The following is a 16,807-nucleotide window of genomic DNA, read 5'->3' on the forward strand; positions in this document are numbered from 1 at the left end:
AGAATTCAATAAAGTTAGTTCTGGTGTAGTCTAGGAGTTAATTCATTATGGAGAGTCCTTTTTATAAGTCTCTTTGAACAAGTTTGTTTTCAGTAGTTTCCGGAAGGTTGTTAAATCGGGCGCAGTTTTTATGGTGTTTGGTAATTCATTCTATAGTTGCGTGCAGATGTAAGAGAAGCTAGATGCGTGTATGGATTTGTATTTAAGTCCTCTGCAGTTGGGATAGTGGAGGTTTAAGAAATTACGTGATGAGCTTTTGTTATTTCTTGCTGGTAAGTCTATTAGGTCAAACATGTAAGATGGGGCCTCTCCATAAATGATTTTATGAACCAAGATGCAAATTTTGAATGCAATTCGATCTTTTAAAGGAAGCCAATGTAGTTTTTCTCTAAGTGGTTTGGCACTTTTTGAGAAAGAAATACTGCTTCTGGAATAGCTGGTGGCTCAGTAGTAAGTACTGTGCACTGCCATGTGGAAAATTAATCCTTGCTTCTACTCCCCAGCCTAGACAGGGTTCCTACAGAAACAAGGAGAAATTTCAGCCACTGCCAAATGGCAACATCTAATGGCTAGATTTAGGAATCATTATCTGGGTTCTGGAAGTAGTCATGATTTGTGGCCTCTGACTGACAATTGCTGCTGTGATGGCTAGATTAAAGTTAGAAGAGAGGACAATTTTTTTATTTATTTTATTTATTGCATTTGTACCCCACATTATCCCACCTTTTTGCAGGCTCAATGTGGCTTACAGAGTAAGGTTATGATAAAGTCAGTACGTGATTTAAATACAGTTGATCATAAGCTGAGGTAGTAGATGGGCTGATGTTGGGTAGGTTGTATGAGAAATGTTTTAGGTGTGTTTGGGTGATTTGGGGGATGAATTGTATCATTGAGGGAGGTTATTGTAAGCTTTGTTAAAGAGGTGTGTTTTCAGAGCTTTGCGGAAGCTGGTTAGATTGTTCATGGTTTTCAGGGTTTTGGGTAGCGCATTCCAAAACTGTGTGCTTTTGTATGCAAAGGTTGTAGCATAAGCTTGTTTGTACTTCACTCCTTTGCAGCTGAGGCAATTCAGGTTTAGGAATTTGCAGGCCGATTTTTTGGCGTTTCTGGGTGGTAGGTCCACTAGGGTTAGCATATAGAGTGGGGCATCTGCGTGAATGATTTTGTGCACGGTTGTGCAATAACCTGTGCAGTTGCAAATAAAGGCCACAGACCATTATAGGTAGATTCTGACTGAACTGGAAAAACACAGTAGTAGAAGCAAAACAGAAAAGCCAGATACAAAAACATAAAATAACTCCTAAGAGCATGGAAAAACAGAAACTAAGATCTATGCTACATATTTTTATGTAGAAATGAAGCAGATGATATTAGCAAACACTAGTTCCATAAAGTACCTTAGTTTGAAAAGGTTTCTCAAGACTATTTAGATTAATAATGGAGTCTTCGGGTTGGAATGCCACACTTGTCTTTTCAGATTTCTCCGGTTTACTCTCTTGAACTTTCTGATTCTCTGCCCGTCTCTTTTGCCTGTGAAAAATATTAGATAAGTAACAACCCATTAGGAATGACCATACTCTACTTTTGCCATTTCCAAATCGACTTAACACTAGCTTTTGTTATTTTAATATTTTACACACACTGGTTTTATTTCAGTGTGGGTACATTCTCAGTGGTGTTAAAGTACATGACAAGAATATCAGCCTGATATACGATGAGACAAATGGCATCAGGCACAATTCTGCAATCCAACTACCATTTTATACTCCAAGAACCTGTATTACCCTGCTGTTTTCAACATAGATGACTATCGGCCTTATTTTCGAAAGTGATGGGTGCCCATATTTCAACCCAAATTGGGAGATGGGCGCCCATCTCGCAAAGGCGCCCAAATCGGTATAATCGAAAGCAGATTTTGGGCACCTGCAACTATACTCTGTCGCAGGAACGAACAAAGTTGACGGGGGCTTGTCGGAGGCGGGACTGGGGCGTGTTTATCGGCCGAGCAAAGATGGGCGCCTTCGGCCGATAATCAAAAAAAAAAAATAGGCGTTTTTAGCGAGAATTTAGGTCACTTTTTTTGGACCCTTTTTTTTCACGAACAAGTCCCAAAAAAGTGCCCTAAATGACCAGATGACCACCGGAGGGAATCGGGGATGACCACCCTTGACTCCCCCAGTGGTCACTAACCCCCTCCCACCAAAACGAAAACAACTTTAACAACTTTTTTTGCCAGCCTCAAATGCCATACCCAGCTCCATCACAGCAGTATGCAGGTCTCTGGAGCAGTTGTTAGTGGGTGCAGTGGACTTCAGGCCCATTCCCCCCTACCTGTTACACTTGTGGTGGTTAATGTTGAGCCCTCCAAAACCCACTGTACCCACCATGTAGGTGCCCCCCTTCACCCCTTAGGGCTATGGTAATGGTGTAGACTTGTGGGAAGTGGGTTTTGGGGGGGGGGGGGTTGGGGGGCTCAGCACACAAGGGAAGGGTGCTATGCACCTGGGAGCTATTTTAATTTTTTGTTTTAATTTGTAAAAGTGCCCCCTAGGGTGCCCATTGGTGTCCTGACCAGTGCACTACGAATCCTGGCCCCTCCCACGACACAATGCCTTAGATTTGTTCGTTTTTGAACTGGGCGCCTTCGGTTTCCATTATCGCTGAAAACCGATAGCGCCCAGCTCAAAAACGCCCAAATCCTAGGCATTTGCCCCGCACAACCTGTATTATCGAAAAAAAGATGGGCACCCATCTTTTTTTTTCGAAAATACGGTTTGTCCCGTCCCTTCGCATGGCCGCCCATGGAGATGGACACCCACTTTCGATTATGCCCCTCAATATAATGCATTCCACAATATATCTTTAGAATAGCAGCAGGTATGTCACCGTATCATTCTACTATTTTATAACTAACTTGCATTCTGCATTCATATGCCTTCCCAACACAAAGACTTGTTGCTCCACTTTTTGCTAATGCTCAATTTCCTCTTCTATTGTTTTTTTTTTTTAAATTATTCCTTACTACCTGGGGAGAGGATATATATGTTCTTTTAAATGAGCTTGCCTTCTTCCTTTTAACTTCTACTGAAAAAGGTGTGAGCTAAATCCAAAAAAACGAATATCAAATAACTTGGGACTACCAAAGAAAAACTCATTAACCCACGAAGCTGACAGTATAAACCTAAAATCCATAAATGGCCAAAATCTCCACATTTTGTTTTTCCTTATGTTATGGTTTAATGAAAATCTCAGTAACTATAGTCATCAAAACTTTGGGACCTATGAAAATGAGTTCCACACTGGGACTAATATTCCAAAAATATAACTATTTATTTGTAACTGATTTATTTTAATTGCTGTTCCTGCCATGCTATCCATATTTTCTTTCCCCTAAATATTGTCTGAATACATATGCTAGTCAATGGCTAGAAAAACAGGCTTCACTCACCTATGCAATTCTGTGGCTTCCTGGAACCACCTCAGGACCATGAATGCATTTCATTCTGTGAGGTTCAATCTAATCACATCCAGCGTATTAGTTTCCTTACCTCTTTTTATTATCCTTTTCTGTCCTCATTTCAAAAGGTTCAATGTTAGCTTTTAACAACTGAATCTGTCCAGAGAGGCTTTGCCCCAAGGTTGCTTGAGATTTACTCTGGCAGCTCTGCTGAAATGCAATCAGATTCTGTAAAGGGATGAGCTTTGGTGGTTGAAATGGTGAACCTGGAAGCTTAGTGATCACCTACAATTAAGATTGTAAATTTAATCAAATCATGTTAAAAATGCATTTCATTACTCATTCAAAATGCCTACATTTTCCCAAAACCCAATAACTATATGCATTCCCATTACTCCAATTCTTTCACCATGGTACATATACCAAGAAGCCCTTAACTGTCCCACAAAACTGAAATGTTTCCATGGAGCAAGTTTTCCAACTGGAACTCAAATACTATGAAATTCAGCTAGTACACTCACTTACCAGCCTTTCTGCCATTTTTTCTGCTAGAGACTTACATAACTACTACCCCTGTGGAAATTTTGTGGCGAATGGAGTTTCCAATATCCAAGCAGTTAATCATTTAAACAACAAAAGTGACAGTCACTATTTTCAACCTGGAATAGATATGTATATGCTCATTAGGCTGGGCAAATTTGTGAACAATTGAAGATAATCACCTTGTTCTCTGGAAACAGATTAGCCTGTAGCAAAGCTAAGTTGGTTTGTTGTACAGGTTGAACAGGTAATAAGGGAGGAGCAACACAAGGTCTTACAACTGGTGTAATTAAACGTAAGTGATCAATCTGCAGATGTAATAAAGGCAATCCAGTTGAACGATTCTGGTAAGGTTCACAAGCAGGAATACTATGAATGTCAATGGGTTTGCTGGCACTGGCAGCTTTAGAATTCTGTTGTCCTGTACCAGGGGTTGGCAGATAATTATACTGATCCAGGTTAAGATGCTTAGGAGGTCTCTTGTTCACAATATCTGCCCATTTTTTCTTTTGCTCCTCTGCTTGCTGGATGACATTGGTGTCATACTGATTCAGGTTTAAATGGGCTAATAGATTGGTCTTGTTTGCTGGTGTAGAGGACAAAGGAACTTTTTGTTCACTGTTAGATGGCCCCCAGGCCTCTCTTGGTCGGGAAGGAGGCCAAGCAAAGGCTTGAGTAACCTTTACTGGATTTATGGTGAGTGGTTTGAGCTGATGACCAGACTGAAGTTTAAGCAATGGAAAACCATTTGCAGCAGCCATACTATTGGAAGCTGGAATCAGTGTAGGATTCTGAATGTCTGTAACAGGCATTAAAAGAGGAAGACTTTTATTGGAATTTGTGGAAAACAGAGTCTGAGATACTAGAGGATCACTGGTCTGTAACTCAGGTTGATATAAAGGATGACTCAAATCTGGAGCAACCTGTGAGAAAACATGACCAATAAACAGGGTTACAACAGCACAACCTTAATATTCAAATATACTGACTCTGTCAGAAGAAGTAGATTATTATGGAATTCTTATTACAAAATCTCAATTACAGAAAAATTCTCTTAAAATTGTGAAAGATTTACAATTATTGACTGGCAATTCAATAAAACACATCATCAATGCTTGGCTCATTTACTGACATAGAAGTCTCTTCATAATATAGTAACACAGATGATGCTGGCAAATGAGGACCTCTTGACCCCCAAATTCTTCCTAATTGTCCCTTACCCAGTCCCAGCAGACACTACTTGACATTCAATCACCTGTACAATGCTCTTATAACTTCTGTATGTATCCATCCTAAACATTCTTGAACTTGTTGCTGTTTTGGTTACTTTCAGTTCTGTTGGTAGGCCGTGCTAGACATTCAAGGGTTCTTTTACTAAGCGGTGCTAAAAAGTGGCTGGCGCTGCTGTCAGTTTGTGGGTTTACAACTTGCTGCGGACATTTTAGCGCAGAAGTAAAATGGCTACATTTGCTAAATCCCCCATTAATAGCCATGCGCTAATTTCCCAATTAGTGCATGGCCATTACAACAGGAGCCCTTGCCGCCACCTATTTACTTGGAAGTAAGGGCTCCCAAGCTACTGCCATGGTAATCTGGCAGCGGTCGGTAATGTGCTCATGCTACCTGATTAGTGCAGGGCATGCCTACTCTCCGCCCATGTGCATGCCTCCCACGGTAGTGCTTTTTAGTGCACAGTAGCCATGCGCTAGTGCTACTGTGGCTTAGTGAAAGGGCTCTTTACTGTCCTCATAGTAAATCATTATCAAACATTACTGAGCACCCTCTTTCTTCTAAGACCTTGTTTTTATTTGAGCTTCTATATCAATTACAAATTATCATTTTTACATTAATAAGACCTGAAATTTTTAGCATTTTCCCTTTATTTTGAGTTCCTTAAACTTATCTGTACAGGGGTTTGTGCTGCATGCCATGCTCCATTTCAGCAGCTCTTTTCTGAATTACTTCCATTCTCTCACTGTCCTTAGTGTACTTTTGAGAAGGAACCTGTGTGGTCTCAAGTTCATATAATTTACTATATCTTTTTTGTTGGTTTCTTAAATCTTAATGCCACCTACTAAAATAATATCCCTTACAAAGGTGTAAGCTCCAGAAATAAACATATTATTGCACAAGCACTTTGAAAGCTCTCATTGACTTCCAACAAGAAGTATGGGCTTGATTTATCAAGATTTTTCCTAGCAACAAATTCCACCTCAAACTGGAAAACAGAATTTATAAAACACAGGGGGCTGTCATGCTTAAAACAAAAGTATCTGAATTCAAGAAAGCTTGGGACAGGTACACAGGATCTCTAAGGGAGAGGAAGGGATAGTAGATGGCATGGATGGGCAGACTGGAAAGGCCATATGGTCTTTTTATCTGCCTTTATTTTTCTATTTGGTTCTATGTATTGCAACGGTCACCATCTACGCTGAGTTTTATTTGAGAAACATGTATAAGAGCAATATTCATCTCATTTTCCCACTGGAGATACCTCCTTTATGTATATGAGCATAAAAGAAAATAGAATGCAAAGAAGAGCTGAAAAACCTAGCCAAAGTATTACAAGTATTTTGGAAGGAAAAGAAAGGATTTGGGATTAAACTCATACCTTTTGCAACTGTAGCTCAAGATTCTTTATATTCTGTTACAGAAGGTATTTTCCTGTCTCCAAAAGGGCCTACAATCTAAGGAGCCGATGCAGGAAGCTGTGGTACAATTTAGAGGAGAGCTTTATGCTTGATTTTCTAACTCTAATTTTACTCCTGATGCAAAAAGATAGATTACGCAGGAAAATCAGCACAATAGCTGCATAAAATATTGCTCCTGATGTAAAAAAACTGCACAGTTCTTTGCTCTGTTTGTAGCGCCATATGTTTATCAGCTTCAGGTTGTGTAAAGATGCAGTGTAGGAGCAAAGAGATCATCTGAACTTAAGTGTAACACTTCACTTAAGATGATCCTAGAGCTCTGGTGGCTCACATGGCATCTGGACTTTGACCCCCTACACCTCCCATCTGAAGAACTATCTGGTGCCCAATGGCCCCCAATCCTAAAGATTTCCTCGTGGCCCCAAAGCCCCCCATCCCTCTCCCCCAACCCCACCAAAACACCCTGGGGGCCCATATGACCACTCCCATTAACACCCAGAACCTCCCAACCATCCCGACTCCCCTCCTCAAGTGAACTTTCAGAGACAGAGGCAATCGTTCCTGCCTCTGTGCTGCAATATTGGAAAATGATGACTCTTTATTGCACATGGAATCATTGCAATGATTCCCTTATCTGGCAGACTGACTTAGCACAGCACATCAATTCACCGTGTGGGTCAGTGTCACCATTTTCCAAAGTGGTGGTGTGGAAGTAGGGGCGAGTGGGCATCCCTCCTGTACTCTGACTCTAAAGATGCCGGGGGGGGGGGGGGGGGTGGTTAGGAGGTTAAGGTGTTCTATAGTTTAATGGAATTTACATTTGAGCATTTAGGGTATTTCTGGTGCGGTCAGGGACTCATGGGCCGCTAGGAAAATCTTTGGGGTTGCAGATCAGAGTCCACTGAGCCACCAGGGAAATCTCTGGAGTGGGGGTTGAGGACCATGCACTACTGGGCCACTAGGAAAATCTTTGGGGTGGAGGTTGGGAACAATGCACCACTGGGTCAATAGAAAAATCTTCAGGGTAGGGACAGGAACTAGGTTCAAAGAAGAGCGACCAAAATGAAATAGGGGATGGAACTCCTCTCATATGAGGAAAAGCTAAAGAGGTTAGGGCTCTTCAGCTTCGAAAACAGATGGCTGAGGGGGGATATGATTGAGGTCTACAAAATCCTGAGTGATGTAGAACAGTAAAAGTGAATAAAAGTGAATTGATTTTTCACTCTTTCAATAATTACAAAGACCAGGGGACACTCAATGAAATTGCATGGAAATAAAAAAAAATAGGAGGAAATATTTTTTCACGTAAAGAATAGTTAAGCTCTGGAACTATTTGCCAGAGGATGTGGTAACAGCAGTCAGCGTTATCTGGGTTTTAAAAAGGTTTGGACAAGTTTCTGGAGGAAAAGTCCATAGTCTGTTATTGTGATGGACATGGGGGAAGCCACTGCATGCCCTGGGACTGGTAGCATGGAATGTTGCTACTAATTGGGCTTCTGCCAGGTACTTGTGACCTGGATTGGGCACTGTTGGAAGCAGGATGGACCATTGGTCTGTCTGACCCAGTATGGCTATTCTTAAGTTTTATGTTATCTTCATTTCCATGTTTACCTCATTGATTCTATTTACGCTTATATTTGATCATTTTATCTGTTGTCATGCTTTTAATAAAATTGTAAGTTGAATGTTAAGCTATACATGCTGCACAACGCCTTGTGTGTATCGCTTCATAAAGGCAATTAATAAATCTACAAATAAATAAACAAACTCTGGTTTACATGTTTCCCAGTCTATTACTCTAACTCACCAGTTTTCAAAAATATGAGATACAGCAAGCACATGCTTTCCTTAATATATTCCTGAAGACTACGGACAGCACTTATACTATAGGAGTAGTTTAGTGGCTACAGCACCAAACAAACAACCAACCAACCAGCAAAGCCCGGTTCAAACCCCATTGCCGTTCCTTGTGATCTTGAGCAAGTTACTTAACTCTCCATTGCTTCAGGTACAAAATTAGATTGGAAGTTCTTTGGGGATAGGGAAACATCTAGTATATCTGAATGGAACTCCCCTAATTAGTTACGAAAAAGGTGCGAGCTAAAGCCAAATAAATAAATATTGCTTAGAATGCAGTCCTGGATCAGACCCTTTTTTTTTGTTACTACTTATTACACTGCAAAGCCCATACCACATGGATTCCCTTACAAATTGGTCAAATATCTTGGATCCTAATTTCAGTGTTATATGGTACATACAAGATACCTGAAATCACCCTCTCCCTAATTCTACTTCCCCTTCACCCTCTCTACTTCACTGCTGCTGCCAATCCAAGCTGGAAATATTGCAAGTCTTCTTCCCCTATCCACCAGGAATTCATACCGCTGCATCCTGAAATTTGGATATAGAATCACAGAGGAACCTTTATATGTAAGCAATGAAAGGCTTTTCCAGAAAACCCCAGGTCCTGGTTCTGGTCTCCACTCCATCAGTCCCTTTATCTGCTTGCTGCTGAGCACAATCACATATCCATCTGCAAAACTGGTGGATTGCTATTTTCAGAGAAATTCTATTACGGGTCACTAATATCACTTTACATATAGTCAATCAAATAGAAAAAAATGAAAAAGACAGAGGTGTAGAGATGACTATTGAAAAAGGAGCTGCTAAGAAGAACTGTGAATCAGATGGGAAATAAAGGAATGCTAGTTAACCAGAATGAACTGATGAATGAAAAGGAATAATGCAGAAAACAGGCAGAGTAAAAAATAGCTGTTATTGCACTGTAAAACTGAGAATAGAGGAACTCTGAGGAAATAGTTGGGTCGATATTCAGCCTACAGCAGTTAGAGGTTTTAAAGCCACCAACAGCCACAGGTAGAATTAGACCCGGATATTCAATTCTAGGCCAAATCTGGGCTCCATCACTGAATATCAGGGTGATGAGTGACTGCCAGTGGTTATCCGGGTGCCAGCTGATATTCAGACCAGAGCCTGGATAACTAAGTGGATAAAGTTAGGTCAGTCTTTCTGCTGTCGTAAGTTTATCTGGGCACTTACCTGTTGACTGAAAATTGCAGTTAACTGGGTAAGTCCTTGCTCTGCCTCGACTTTGTCCCTGGACTGCTCTGACACTAACCTTATAGTGCTGTAGTGATGAGAGCACATATTTAGCAGAACTGTCCTGCTGTAGTAAGTAGGGGTGCTCAGTGGGATTTAATTGGGTAGCTCAATGTTTACAAAAAAATATTTTTCTCATATTTTCCTAACAGACTTATTATAAAATGTACAATAGTGCTTGATCAAATGCATGACCCATACACGCCATCCATACCCTAATATTTTAGTACCTAAGGAAGATAAATGAGCAAAACCTTGTGCATCAGGAAAAAATAAAAATTAAATCACATACTTAGTCCAAGAAATATTATTTTCCGTACCTTTATATTTTCTTTGTTGTTTTGATCATGCTGAGCATTAGCTTCCTGTCTATCAGGGCTGGTCTCATAATTGGCTCTCCTGATATCTGTTTTACTCACAGAAGGCAGTTGTTGAGATTTTAAAGAGGAATGGCAAGGCAGGACCTCCTTAGAATGAGCTGGCCGGGACTGAACAGCATCATTACTCCTCACTGGGTTTGCAGGTTGGCTTTGTCCCTGATGAGCAGACTGAGGTTGTTGCAAAATGTGCTGTATATTTGGAAGATTTGCAAATGATGATCCTACTACTTGCATTAAGCTCATGAAGTTGATTTGCTGCAGCTGGAATGACAGACATCAAGGAATAATCATGTTTGAAATATTGTTCTCACTAATTATGATTTTTAAAGCATTAGAGGGGCAATTCTACAACAGAGTGCTTATACTTAGGTACTCAGAATGTGCAGGTTTGAAGCCCATTCTATAGACGAACTTAGAAACCTACATTCTTTTACAAAATGTTAACTGGGTATTTATGCCCCTAAAAGTTGTGTGACCACTTATGCCACCCATAGAACTGGTGTAATTGAAAGTATCTAAATGCCGAAGAATATGCATAAATTACCATATTTTGTAAGGTATGTGCATAGCATAAACACCCCCCCTTACACTTATGTGATATGCAAGTTAAGTATGTTAATACAGAATAGAACCTAGGCTGTATCCTAGCATTTATACACATAATGCTAGTAGTTTAAACAATTATACATATACTCCCAAATTCTAGAAACAGTGCTAAAAACTGTGTGTGCAAATTTGGGGGCACACCCAATTTAATTGAATAAGGAAAAATTATCTTACCAGATCATTTTCTTTCCTACCAGACCAATGCAGACCAATGGGTTATGTCCATCCACCAGCGGAAGGAGACAGAGAAAAAATAGTTCCAAGTAATTCGCCCCCTTAAGGGTATTGTGCAGCCTGGAATGTTCAGTATTTCGAATCGTCAAGCAATGGTGCACATGACATCTATAATGAAGGATACTGAAAATACCACAGTCAGGGAACCCACTGGGCCTGAGATGCAACATGTAGTGTGACTCGTATCTAACTGACAGAAATTTTATGAAGTCAGGAAATCCATGCAGAACTGTAATATGAAGCATAGCTCGTACTCAACTGACATACAAATATTTCACTGTGTCGAGAGATGTGGACTGAACTACCATCTGTAGTGTGACTCGTACTCAATTGACACGGATATTTCACAGAGTCAGGAGATGTGGCTTGAGCAATAATCTGTAGTGAGGCTCATACAAATATTTCACTGAGTCAGGAGACATGGTTTGAGCCATAATCTGTAGTGTGGCTTGAGCGATAATCTGTAGTGTTGTTCATACAGTTATTTCACCGAGTCAGGAGATGTGGCTTGAGTCATAACCTGTAGTGTGGTTTATACAGATATTCTACCGAGCCAGATGTGGCTTGAGCCATAACCTGTAGTGTGGCTCTTACTCAACTGACCTATAGATAGCTCACTGAGACAGAAGACGTGTGACCTACGAAATCTCAATATGATAAATCCAAGAAATGACCTCTATGCACAATATAAATCAAAGGAAAAACCAGAGAGGGAGGGAGGGCTTTTGTATTGGTCTGGTAGGATTAAAGGAAAGAAAATTATCAGGTAAGACAATTTTTCTTTCCTTTTCATCTCTACCAGACCAATGGGATGTAGCAAAGCAATCCTCCAAATAGGGCGGGACTATCAGAGAAAAGTTGACAGGTTATAGAGAAACCTAAGCCAGAAACCTTGATGGTCAAGACCACTGTGAGCCAAAACGAGAATGTGTAGGGCAGGAAAACCACAGCCACCCCGGAACGGTGAGCACTTACAGGGAAACAAATGGATGCGTAGCCCACATAGGCTATAACCCACACTCCAAAAGGTTCTAAGAAGGCGAACAAAGCAAACCACCCACAGAGACAATAGGTCTATAAGCAAGGGCAATCACTGGAGCTATAGAAGCTGGAGATGCAACTGGTGAGATGGAGACTACATTCGAGAAGGAAACAGGGAAGAGCTTATTGAATGACCTAAAAAACAGCAACTGCCATTGCTGGAGCCATATTTGGTTGGTGGGGTAGCTAGTGCCTTAGAGGGAACAGCTGTAGAAAGTGGGAAGGGAGTGACTTGAACATACAAATCTCACACTCTACACTTGGTTTGTATGCCACCACCCATATACGAACAGATGTATGAAAAGGCTGTCACCCAAATATTACTTCATCACCTGAAGCTAAAAGGGTGAGAATGGCACTAGAGTTAAACACGCATAAATAGAAGATGTCCCATACACATGAGAAAAAGGTATAGAATTCCCTGTTGTAGAATTGGCTGCAGCAACATATAAAATGCCAGCAGCTGCCGTTACACAATATACTATGCAGGCACCTATGTTATCTAAAGGAATACCTCCCAGACTGCAATTGACACCAGGCAGTAAATCCATCCGGAAGGCACGCCTGTAGGTGCTGCACCTGCAAGGAGACCAGTGGCTTTGTCCTTGAGGCTAAGCTTGTGACTGCTGGAACTAAAGCCACATGTGGGGATGATGTATTGATCTAGCCACACCTGGGGATGTATTTATTTTTACACCACAGATGCTGCAGCCAAAGCAATGCCCGACTATAACCATGCCTGTGGAATAAAAGGTTCTGAGCATGCCTAACCAAACGGGTGAGAACATAGCATTTGAAGACATAAACGAGGTCTCTATAACTGAAGCAAAAACTGCGCACTACCTACATACTCTCAAGATATTGTATTAGAGACATACTAGAGTCTCAACGCTTGGGACCCACAGGCAAAGGTCACCCTAGAGTACAGAGAAACCAGTACCAAATAGGTTGTCCAAATGCCGTATAAACTGGTACAAAGACATACAAGTGGACCCATGAAAGTGTGACCTCACTTTAAATACATAAGGAGCAAGCAAGCATCCCAGCTACAGCATACATTGCGTAGAGGAGTAGCCTAATGGTCAGAACAGTCGACTGAGATCCTGAGGAACTGGGTTCAATTCCCAAAGCAGCTCCCCGTGATCCCAGGCAAGTCAGTCAACCCCCCCCTCCCTGCTCCAGGTACAAAAAACCTGCCCACTATGGACAGAGAAAGTACCTGCATATAATGTGTACAGAGCTACGTACATCTAATAGTGATATAGAAATAATTAGTAGTAGTAGGCAACCGCAAAATACCTGCAGTACTGTAGCCATGGAAGGTAATGGTAGCACCGTAGAAAGGCACCAGAAACAAGAACACCAGCAGATGTCAACCCTAAATCTGTAAGAGAACGATACCCAGAATAAGCGGTATGCTTGCCGCATAACTGGCTTCTGGAGATGAGGAGTGGCCTAGTGGTTAGGGTGGTGGACTTTGGTCCTGGGGAACTGAGGAACTGAGTTCGATTCCTGGCACAGGCAGCTCCTTGTGACTCTGGGCAAGTCACTTAACCCTCCATTGCCTGCCGCATTGAGCCTGCCATGAGTGGGAAAGCGAGGGTACAAATGTAACAAAAATAAAAAAATAAATAAAATACTGGGACAAACCGAAGAGCCATCAAGCCCAGTTTCCTGTTTCCAACAGTGGCCAATCCAGGTCACAAGTACCTGGCAAGATCCCAAAACAGTAGAATACATTTTATGCTGCTTATCCCAGAAATAAGCAGTGGATTTTCCCACGTCCATTTTAATAATGGCTTATGTACTTTTCTTTTAGGAAGCTATCTATCCAAACCTTTTACCACATTCTCTGGCAACGAATTCCGATTCATTTTAAATTTACTACTTTGTAGCTTCATTACGTGCCCCCTAGTCATAGTATTTCTGGAAACAGTAAACAAACGATATACGTCTACCCATTCCACTCCACTCAGTATTTTATATACCTCTGTTATATCTCCCCTCAGCAGTCTTTTCTCCAAGCTGAAGAACCCAAGCCATTTCAGCCTTTCCTCATAGGGAAGTCATCCCGTCCCCTTTATCATTTTCATTGCCCTTCTCTGTACCTTTTCTAATTCCACGGTATCTTTTTTGAGATGTGGTAACCTGAATTGCACACAGTATTCAAGGTGGGGTCACACCATGGAGAGATACAAAGGCATTATAACATCCTCGTTTTTATGTTCCATTCCTTTCCTAATAATACCTAATATTCTATTTGCTTTCTTTGCTGCTGTAGCACACTGAGCAGAGGGTTTCATAGTATCGTCAACGATGACTCCTAGATCCTTTCCTGGTCGGTGACTACTAACGTGGGACCTTACATCACGTAGCTGTAGTTCCAGTTCCTCTTTCCTACATGCATCACTTTGCAACTGCTCACATTAAACATCATCTGCCATTTGGATGCCCAGTCTCCCAGTCTCATAAGGTCCTCTTGCAATTTTTCAGAACCCTCTTGCGATTTAACAACTTTGAATAACTGTGTAGTCGGCAAATTTAATTACCTCACTAGTTATTCCCATATCTAGATCATTTATAAATATGTTAAAAAGCAGCAGTCCCAACACAGACCCCTGCGGAACCGCAGTATCTACCCTCCTCCATTGAGAAAACTGGCCATTTAACCCTACTGTTTTCTATCTTTTAACCAGTTTTTAATCCACAATAGAAAACTACCTCCTCTCCAATGACTTTCCAATTTACTCTGGAGTACTTTGTCAAATGCATTTGAAAATCCAGATACACAATATCGATCGGCTCACCTTTACTCACATGTTCGTTCATCCCTTCAAAGAAATGTAGTAGATTGGTGAGACAAGATTTCCCTTCACTAAATCCATGTTGACTTTGTCTTATTAATCCATGCTTTTGAATATGCTCTGTAATTTTGTTCTTTATAATAGTCTCTACCATTTTGCCCGGCACCGATGTCAGGCTCACCGGTCTGTAATTCACAAACACCTCTGGAATCCTTTTTTAAAAATTGGCGTTACATTGGCCACCCTCCAATCTTCCGGTACCATGCTTGATTATAAAGATAAATTAGATATTACTAACAATAGTTCTGCAAGTTTATTTTTCAATTCTATCAATACTCTGGGATGCATATCATCCGGTCCTGGCAATCTGCTAATCTTCAATTTGCCAAATTGTCCCATTACATCTTCCAAGTTTACAGAGATTTGATTCAGTTTCTCTGATTCGTCAGCATTGAATACCATTTGTGGCACCGGAATCTCTCCCATATTTTCCTCAGTGAAGTCCTAAGTAAAGAATGGATTTAATCTCTCCGCTATGGCCTTGACTTCCCTGAGTGCCCTTTTTACCTCTTGGTCATCTAGTGGTCCAACCAATTCTTTTGCCGTCTTTTCCAAGTCTTTCTTTGCCTTCCTTATCAGCGCTTTGCATTTGATTTGCCATTCTTTATGTACTTTCCTATTATTTTCAGTTGGGTCCTTTTTCCATGAAGGATTTTCTTTTAGCTCTAATAGCTTCCTTCATCTCACTTTTTAACCATGCCGGCTGTCGTTTGGTCTTCCTTCCTCCTTTTTTAATAGAAGGAATATATTTGGCCTGGGCTTCCAGGATGGTATTTTTGAACAGCATCCACGCCTGATGTAAATTTTTGACCTTTGCAGGTGCTCTTCCTTTGACCTTTGCAGCCAACCAGAACTCTGAAAAAATGAGGGTGTAAATCCTATGTCACTAGCACTGTGGAACCAAGAAGGAACTAGTACCATGTGCTGAAGCAACTGTCTATGGTGTGGCAAGCACTACTACCCCACAGGTTGATGCCACTATTATACATATGTGCCTACATGGAAAGGCCAGCCCGAGCCGCTGCTTCTCCTGAGCAACCCAGGAAGCTGTTGTCACCACTCCTTACCAGGCTGCCACTGCTAAGAGGTACTGAAGGCTACAGCTACAAGGCTGCAAGAGATGTTGCCATCATTACACAGCCCATGGGAAAGCTGCTTATAGGCAGGACTGAAGTCAACATCACCAGGCAGTACAGGTTCCCCCAACCTAGACCACTTTCACCACTATGCAGCGTAGGAGGTTCGTGGCAGCCCACAGCCCCGAAAGATGTTGTCACCATGCCACGCAGGAGGCTGCTGCCACTACATAGAACAGGGGGGCTACCACCAAGGAAAATGCTACCCCTATACAACAAGAATGACATTGCCACAAAGCAAGGAATGTTGAGACTATATGGCACAATTAGATGATGGCATTAGCCATATGAGCTTTTGCTGTGGAAGTTGTGTTGGTATCCACCAGGATCAAAGTTAGTGACAGTGCACAATACAAAAGAAAAAGAAAGGCTGCTTCCCTAGCAAAGAATAAGGAAGAGAAACTAAAAGTCACTCTAGGAAGGAGATTTCTCACCCATTGAAAAACGGTTAAACAATAGCACCACCAAAGAGAGAACTGAGAGAAAATACGGAGAGAAATGGCAGCAACATTTCTTCCATAAGACAACATAAGCAGTGACAGAAAGCATACCCTTAGTGAAAGAGAAACCAATTGTATAAAACACACCTACTGAGACTAGAGCAGAGATGTAGGAACGCACTCACACACCTCCCAAATAAGCACCAGAAGTGAGCATACAGAGCCGTCACAAACAGAAAGAAAAACTCATTTCCAAGGGGCTCACAGTGCAATGGCTGTCCTTCGACTGGTAACTGTTGGAGCCCACAGTCAAGGCTCCCCAGAATCCTGAAAGAAAA

The 16,807-nt window shown here is 41.4% G+C and overlaps 1 protein-coding gene across 1 annotated transcript in view; it reads right to left on the reverse strand.

Annotated features, from left to right (window-relative positions):
* The window catches only part of LOC115462943 (ciliogenesis and planar polarity effector 1-like), a 237,673-nt gene that overhangs the window by 193,060 nt on the left and 27,806 nt on the right, over positions 1-16,807 (reverse strand). Inside the window, exons 4-7 of the mRNA XM_030193045.1 lie at positions 10,089-10,409; positions 4,180-4,920; positions 3,549-3,742; positions 1,398-1,530 (exon numbers count right to left, since the gene is read on the reverse strand). Coding sequence (XP_030048905.1) covers positions 1,398-1,530; positions 3,549-3,742; positions 4,180-4,920; positions 10,089-10,409 — 1,389 coding nt within the window. The remainder of the gene's footprint in view (positions 1-1,397; positions 1,531-3,548; positions 3,743-4,179; positions 4,921-10,088; positions 10,410-16,807) is intronic.

Source organism: Microcaecilia unicolor, chromosome 2 (genome assembly GCF_901765095.1).
Source record: "Microcaecilia unicolor chromosome 2, aMicUni1.1, whole genome shotgun sequence".
Taxonomy (NCBI): Eukaryota; Metazoa; Chordata; class Amphibia; order Gymnophiona; family Siphonopidae; genus Microcaecilia; species Microcaecilia unicolor.